General features: G+C 32.7%; 1 protein-coding gene across 5 annotated transcripts; it reads right to left on the bottom strand.

Annotated features, from left to right (window-relative positions):
- Nucleotides 296-6,586, bottom strand: LOC109330201 (RINT1-like protein MAG2L). 5 transcript variants are annotated; one of them, XM_019564280.1, is made up of 4 exons: nt 6,270-6,586; nt 6,074-6,172; nt 2,860-2,969; nt 296-2,700 (listed from the first exon to the last, which is right to left on the bottom strand). In XM_019564280.1, exons 1-4 carry the CDS (start codon nt 6,535-6,537, stop codon nt 748-750), a joined length of 2,430 nt encoding a protein of 809 aa, XP_019419825.1. In that variant the 5' UTR covers nt 6,538-6,586; the 3' UTR covers nt 296-747. The 5 variants fall into 5 exon arrangements, with proteins under 5 accessions (XP_019419825.1, XP_019419823.1, XP_019419826.1 ...); XM_019564278.1 differs by having other exon boundaries at nt 2,851-2,963; XM_019564281.1 differs by having other exon boundaries at nt 6,279-6,586.

Raw genomic sequence — 8,770 nt, 5'->3', positions numbered from 1 at the left:
TTAATTAATGATTTTCTTACTGTTTATCGAAATCTTTCTTATGTTTGGGTACCAGTTTTACCATAAATCATTATAAATATTTCAAGTAAAATAGAAAGGAAAGAAGACAAATATAATTCACTGACAATCAGAACCTAAGAGGTTGAGATTTTGCAACTTATGATTGAATTTCAACATGTTTGGTTAACATTTTTGTCAATGCAGACACATTTTTTTCTCGGTAAACGTTATCATATAACAAACATCACGTTCTGAGAACAAAGAAACAAACATGCCATGTCAAGAGCCTTTGATGTAACTGACAAAATTATTAGTCCACAAACAGCACATTTGGTGATATATTAATCAGGTTTTGGACAAGCACCTACAATTCAGATCAGTGTTAGTTTGACATGGAATCAGAGATAAGATGATTCTTCGAATTAATACTTGTTGGTTCTGAAATGTTTGTTAAAACCCTGCATGTTTCCGGAAGAGTTTGATGCTTTTGGGGCAAAAGCAAGAGAACGTTGAGAAGGAGGAGATCTCACTGCAGAATAACAATTGTCTCTTGGCGTCATAGTCCCTAACGGGTTCTTCCCACAGCCCAATTACTCACCCGTCTTCAAAGGTTAGAATCTAGGTCACCATGCTTCAGTGAGAATTCAATTACACAGAAGATATTTAGTGACTCTTTTCCCATAGAATTGAGGAATACCTTTCCCATGCCTATAGGTTAATCCAACTTCATTGTATAACTCAAGTGGCCTAATTTCTGTATCTAAGAACTTGAAGAACCTGATTGCCTGACAAATGAAAAATTCCATAAAGTTGTAAGCTCATAGACCGGTTTTCTTCATTGGATAGCAATACTTGCATTATTAGCTTTACCTCTTCTTTGGTAAGTTCCAAAACCTTAAGAATCTCATTAATACAAGGAAAAAATGCTTGTGGGAGAGCACAATAAGGCTGAAAGATAAATACTAGTGCTTGCATATCAGCTTTAAATTGACTGATACCTATCTTAGAGAACCGAATCTCACTCGTTGCGATGCTGCATGAAATGTAATGATCAAGACCTTCAGCAATGCTTCTCCACAAATCCAAGAAATCCTTCGTAGTGAGATTTAACCTCGCAATTTGAAGCCGACTTTTCAAATAATCTAAAGCTTCAACAAGATCAGTGGAGACCACTAAATCAACAGCTCTTCTTGCAAGAACTAGATCAGTGTCATCTTTGTAATTATCTTTATTTTGAACATATTCACAAGAAAGCATTTCAAACTGTCGAAGAACAACAACAATAATCTCCATAAGCCAGTTGGTTTCTATTTCAGACAAACATCTTATTTCCTCCCCAAAAAAGCAGTCATTATCCATCATATCAGCTTCTATGGGCACACCTGAACTGTTTTCAGCAATGTTGATCTCCAAAAATTCCACAGCATCACTCCATTCTTGCAATTTAATCCAAATATATCTGGAAGCATTTATTAACCCACATGCTTTAACCATGGCAACATCATCAGAATTTTCCGGACGCAATTCAATTGCCTTGAACTGCAAAAGTAATATCTTAAAGAAATACCAGAGGAATCTTCCTGCAGTAGATCTAATAAACAGTGCACGTGATAAAATGGATGGCATAGTTTGGCAACGTCGAATCACATCCCATAAAATTTTAAGGGATAATTCAGCAATAGGTGGAGCTCTGTGGTCTTCTATAGTTGAGAGCAGATAATCTGGATAAGTGTCAAGCCCAGATTTATATTTGTTAGACATCATCCAAGCTTTCTCCTCCTTCAATTCCGTATTAATTGTCTTGCAGGCATTTTTTAATTCTATTTTTGCCCAGATCTTGAGCCAATCATGCCTATCAGAAAATATTGATAGCACTGACATGCCTCTTGAGAGCCCTTCAAAGCTTTCAGTCTCTGCCAAAACACTAATATCTAGATTCACAAGTGATTGCATCTGTTTGTCAAAAGCAATAATAAGGTCTATGACGTGAAGCCATGAAGATATAACATCAGGTTTCAAATGCTTAACATTGTATCTTTCAGCAAGTAAAGAGAAAACATTTTTTTCTAGAAAGCCAGAAAGTGATTGGACCATTGCAGAGACCCACGCCTCCTTTGCACTACACCTGATAAGCCTTGCCCTGTCAACCAGAGGCTGCAAGACATCATCTATTCCTATAATAAAATCCCTGGTAACTTTATATACCAGAGCAAACATATATTCTGGCTGCTCAGTCCATTTGGCAAAATGGCATTTCATCCTTGATGCGATAGGAGATACTAATTCATCAATGGCCCAAAGCTGTATATTATCCTTTTCTTGTTTTATAAAATTAAGTTGTCGTTCTTCCCTTCTAGTTCGCAGATGCTGGAAAGCACAAAGAGCTATAAAACTTTGGGAGTAATTTCTTCTTTTATCTTCTTGCATTAGAACTAATGGATTAGGAATGTCAATGACTTGTCCGCTTCCATTTTTCGACGTTAGCAGTTTTGGTGGCCACCCAAGAGAGACGAGAAGTGCTCGATGATCTGATAAAAGTTGTGGCCGGAGAGCAGACAAGATTTTATTTACTCTATTGTCAACAGACCTTGTAAGACAATGCCATTGAGGATGGAACTTTAAAATGGTGATCATTACTTCTTCAATATCATTCATAGCTTTTATTGCCTGTAGCAACTTGTCATGCTTTCTTGCAGTATCCTGCAGCATAGGAGTACATTCATGTTAATCCATCCTTGATAAGTAACTACTTTTAGATTCTAATATGCATTTACCAACTAAATAAAAATAAAAGCGTGGAAGGGCCGTTAAAAAACCAAGGAAAAAAGTGGGAATGGGAATAGTATATACAGCACACACTGATGAATTCAAGAGCTTCACTGAAAACATGTTCCCGGTGTGGCGAGCCATAACAAAGAGAGCAGTATCTTCAAGATCTCCAACAAGAGCTTCCAACTGTACAGCTGTCTCTGAGACAATAAGTAAGGTAAATGTTAAGAACAGAAATTTGATTTCAGAACAGATAACAGAAAAGCATAAAAGAAAAGATGATTGTGAGAGAAAATATTCAGTGGAGTTGTTTATTTGGATTTTAAAAGGAAAACTTTACAGAGGATAAGATCCTACTGCCCAGAGCACTGCTCCTATAGAGAACAAAAGTTCTCCATTCACATTTATTCTGTTGAATACCAAAAGATACCCCCACAAGCTCATCCCTCACACCTATGTAACGGAATTACATTTATTTGTAACGGTTTCCCTTTCTTTTGTCTTCCCTGTCAGCTCATTATTCTAACATTCCCTTTTTCTTCCTTCTAAATAAACCTTCCATTTCCTAGATCTTGATGGCATCTCTTGGGCTAGTGGTTCTATTTGGCCAGAGGCAACCTGGGCCTATCAGTAAACTTTATAAATAGCTAAGCCAAGACATACTAAATATCAGCTGAAGAAAATAGTAGCACATAACTAACTCCATTTTTGACACAGAACACATTAAAACTATCAAGCATGGCTTCATAGTTAATAAAGCAGAAGATGCAAACATGCAGTAATACAAATTAACAAAGAAGATATTTGCATTTATATATCCACATCCAGAAGAAATTGTCTAAAGACGGGTTTCCCTACACAAATGCCTTGTCAGCTAATTCTGCAAGCATTTTTAAACAAATTTACTCTAAAAGTATATAATAACAACATTCTTTTATCAAACGAAGTTATAATGTTATATCAAAAAAATAAAAAATAATTAATATCTTCAACATAATGCTTTAATAGTACAATTATGACTTCAGAGAGGTCTTCAACCAGTTGTTTAATGAAAACAAAATACTCCCTCATCTTCACAAGGAAGAACTAGCTAAAATACCACTCAACCAGCCAAGTATTTCTACATTTGAGGCAGTTGCATTGTTACATTTCTCGGGGAAACATGAAAGCATTCTATAAATGGACAAAAAAATGTGATAATATTCTATTTTAAATCATGTCCAATGGCAAACTACGAAAACCTAAATTCTTATGGTTTGGCTATAGCTTTTTCTTGGTCTCCCTCATACTCTAGTACTTGAACTACCCTTCATATTATCTACTCTCCTTGCTTAAACCACCTAAGGCGAGATTCTACCCACGTGTCTATATAGGTGTTACCTTAAATTTTTCTCTAATGCATTTATTCATAATCTAATCTTGTCTAGTGTATTCATTCATCCAACGCAACATTTTAATCACTGCTACATCAAGTTTACTCTCTCTTTGGCATTTACCACCAAATTTTCAGTCTCATACAACATGGCAGGGCTTATAACTGCAGTAAAAATTCTCCTTCAACTAAAGTAGCACATTTCTATCACATATAAAACTTTTCATCCACCTCTCTTGAATTATATGGTTTATATCTACCTCTATTGTCATCGTTTTATATGATGGACCCAACACTCATGATACTTAAATCTTATGACTTGTGATATAGTGTGATCTCAAATTTTCACTTCCAATCTTCCGACTTGTGCGCCTCTTACTAGACTTACAAATCCAAATACGATCATATTTCAGCTTAAACAAAAGTCATGTGCTTCCAAAACCTATCTATACATTTCTAGCTTTCCGTTACTTTCTCTCTCTAGTCTCAAACAGGGACTATATCATCAAAAAATGCATGCATCTTGTTTTTTAGCATTGTCAATAGAAGTTATTGCCCAAAAAAACATTATTGATAGAAATGTTTTTTTGTGGGGAGCTCCTAAAAACTAAATTCAGCTTTCTCTTCTATGAGATAAACCTTTCTTTATCAAAACTCAACCAATCAAGCATACAAGGTAACCTTTTGGTAGAAATTTTCATTGTCCTGTTCTGTTTTATTTACAAAGAGTGTAATATCTATATAATATCAATATAAAGATTTATACATCATCCATCCAGTGGTGGATCTTGATCTAAATTTTAGGAGGGGTAACAATATTTAATTACTATTTATAACTAAAATTAATTGAGTAACAAAAATATAAAGAAACATACATGATTGAATCAGAGTTAAAATTTTCAGCTAATTCTTTTTCAATATAAATTACTATGTTGTCTATAAGAAATTCATCTTTTATCTTAAGTAATTTTGTTTGTTTATCTGTCTTCATTGCTGAATATGATATTTATGTAATAGCTGAACCACAATAGCTATGATAAGACAAATAACAAAATATGACTAATGACATATAATTTAGAAAATTTCAAACTTGAATCACTAACGATACCAATAAGAAAATTTTGAAATTACATCTCAAACTGAAATTCTTTTGCTCATTGAAATTCATATGATAGAATTTTTTTGGACAAAAAAGACATTTATTATAAATATTAAATAATTTATAAGCATCCTTAGGGTATATATTATCCATACATACATAATCACGTAATTTCTTTCATCAAATGTAAAATCATTACGAACTCAAATGAAAACATGTTACAATAAGCAACATCTACAAATGTAAGAGAACTTTCATTATGTATAATTTTTAGAATGACTACAAAAGTTACATTATATTTATTTATGAAGCTACAAATTAAAGAAATATGTGAGTTTCAACTAATATCTTCATATAGATGTTATTGTAGTGTAGGTAAAAGAAATACACCTATCGTTTCAAAAAAGTATATCACTTTATGTATCACTTTTTATAATATAAGAGTTTAATAATTATATATTTTATTATTCAAACACAGTAAGTGACACATGTAATAACACATTCCTTCGAATAACAAATGTGTTTTAGTAGGTAAAAAACGTAAAAAAAAAATTTGTTTTAAAAAATCTTTTGGAAAATTCCAGGGGGGAGTTGCCCCACCCGTCCCTTTAAAGTTCCGCCGCTGCATTCATCATTTATTTATATCACTTTTTAAAGAGTCAATAATGATTAAACATGAATAATAAGAGATACTTTATTCTTTAAGGAAAAACCCTAAATTTAATACACCCAACAAACCTTAATTTTACTATAAAAGCTCAAGGTTTTAGACAACATAAAACTTTGTGGAATACCTAAGATAGAAGAAAAACAATGAAGGATTCCTAACTCACCAAGATAACTTCGAATAGACTCGATTCGATTCATTTGGTCTGCCAATCGTGGAAGCTCCTCATTCAACACCCACTGAAACCTCTTTGAATCAACCTCGTCTATAAAAAATTCGAATAAAAAAACTACAAATCAATAAATAAAAATAAAAAACAATAATAATTAATTAAATGTTGCATGTTATAGTTTAGAACAAACAAGGAGAAGTTGGAAGGGTATGTATGAGTTTGAGGATGGCTGATTTGGCATAGAAGGAACGAGAAATCCATGAAACGGTGCGTTTTGTGAGGCGGTTATGAAGGTTATGGATATGCAACTCCAATTGAGAGCATTGTTGGGTGAGTGAGGATTTGAGATGATTTGTTGATTTGTGAAACAAATCATTTTCCGTTTTCAAGTGTTTGTTTAGAAACTTTGTCTGCTTCTCGTTGTTGATTTGAGGAAGAGAAAGTAGAGGAGGCTCCATTTGTTAGTAACTCATGTGAAGAGTGAGTGCTCTATTACAACAAGTCTCTTGTGTTTCAACTTTCGATTTGTATTCAAGACTAACTAAACCATTAATAGAACCTTTACTCATCATTCTTCAATAAGAGAGAATGCCAAAAAAATATTGTATATTTATTGGAATATATAATCACACACATCAAATAACTAAAGATATATATTTGTTAATACCCAAAAAATATTTGTGAGTGTTAGTTTGAATTTTACTGATGTTAATACAAAATGGTTATGTGATGATTATACTTAACCCTAAAGTTTGTTGATCAAGAATGATTAAATTTGTATAACATAAATGAGATATGAAATGATTCTTCAGTTTATAATCTATCATGATCATATTTTTTGTTTGAATATTGTTTTTGCGATTTAGAAAGAGATGAATTCGATTTGACCTCTTACAAAAGATTAGAAGTTACCATTACATTTTTTTTTGCTCATAATAGAAAATTTACTTTATGACCAATTCAGATAAAATGGATTTTTAACATGAAATTGTGAGTTCATGATTTGATTACGGATGGGGAAGATATTAGCATTTCGTCTTCCTGCATTAAAATGATACACTCGCTAATAGCATGAACTTTAATACACTTAAAAGTTTATTATTTAAAAAAATATATTTTATATTTTATTTTTTTGTCTCACAATTATTCATCTTGCTCCTATGTTTCCCTTGATGCAATAAAGAATTCAACACTCCGTAGTTCTAGGTTTAATTTTTTTATGAGTGATGTTTGTTAAAAGATTGAATAGATTTGATTAAATTTTGAAAAAAAAATGATTTAGAAATTACCATCTATCTATTCACCTTAAGAGAGTGAAGTAGTAACGCTCGTTTCTACACCACATCTGGACTTGAAAGGATAGGCTTTTACTAATTACCTACTTAACCACTTTAAGTAAGTGAGACAACAACACTCATATCCATACCACAACTCAACTTAAAATAATACTTTTTTTTATTAAATTACTCGCTTACCCACTTCAGGTGAGTAAGACATTATAACTCGTGTTTACACCTCAACTCGACTTAAAGGGATATATTTTATTAATTTTTACATGCTTACCCACTTTAACTGAGTGAGGTAATCACACTCGTGTCTACACTACAACTCAACTTAAAGTGATAAGTTCTTTTTAATAAATTACTCGCTTACCCACTTCAACTAAGTGAGGCAACGACACTCGTGTCCCCACCACAATATTGGTTAACAAAGACTCTATCTTCACCTAAAGGGAGGGATGAATATGTGGTACAAATTACAAATGAACTCGATTCGAAATGCAAAAGACATTCTCAAACAATACTAATTTTAATCAATTAAATAAAAATTTAATCAATTAACACAAAGTAAACTTAATCGATTAAATGCAGACTTAATCGATTAATGAAATTGTTTTCTCGAAAATATTTTTTTTCTTGATTCTTTTGATACAACAAGATAAGAGAGATTATACCAAATCTAATATGCTCTTAAAGATGAATACAAAGTGTAATTGACAGATGAAATTTGCTTACGCAAAGATCACTTAGTGAACGATATCAATAATGTAAGAAAGCGATAATTGCGAGTAAGTAAAGAGTAGGGTTAAGGAGAAGAAAACACAATCGATTTTATCCTGATTCGTTTGCTTGTCCACGTGCAAACTATGTCCAAGCCTCACTGCCTAATCTCGGGAGATTTGTTTCACTAGAACAAATCATTTATTTGACACAAACACTTCTTCAACGAGACTTCTCTTGGACCTAGCTTCTAATGACTCCTTGTCACTTCTAACTAAATATCCCAACGAGACCTCTCTTGGACCTAGACCACAGCCGAGGATTGCCCCCAATTTCTCTCTTTTCTCCTAGGTGATACCTCATATCAACAAAGAGACAAATTCACAAAACGACCGAAAATATGTGCTCAACTTTCCAATGCACTTATAATATGCTAAAACATACACTAACAATTGTGCACAAAGTCCTTTGATGAATCTCACATACAGAGATGAAAATGAATGTATAAGATTCACAAAAGGAAATCGTTGAAACTCTCACGATATGAAAATACTCTCTTTTCAAAGATAGTAAAAACTTGTCTCTTGAATCAAGTATATGAAAATTCTTGCTTTTTGAGTTCTTATTTTTGTGTATATGATCTAAAATTTTGATACCTTTTCATATGGGAAAGATGATAAAATACCACTAT

Source organism: Lupinus angustifolius, chromosome LG16, assembly GCF_001865875.1.
Source record: "Lupinus angustifolius cultivar Tanjil chromosome LG16, LupAngTanjil_v1.0, whole genome shotgun sequence".
Classification (NCBI taxonomy): Eukaryota; Viridiplantae; Streptophyta; class Magnoliopsida; order Fabales; family Fabaceae; genus Lupinus; species Lupinus angustifolius.
Note: the sequence above shows the minus strand (reverse complement) of the source record. Positions and strands in the feature narration are given on the sequence as shown.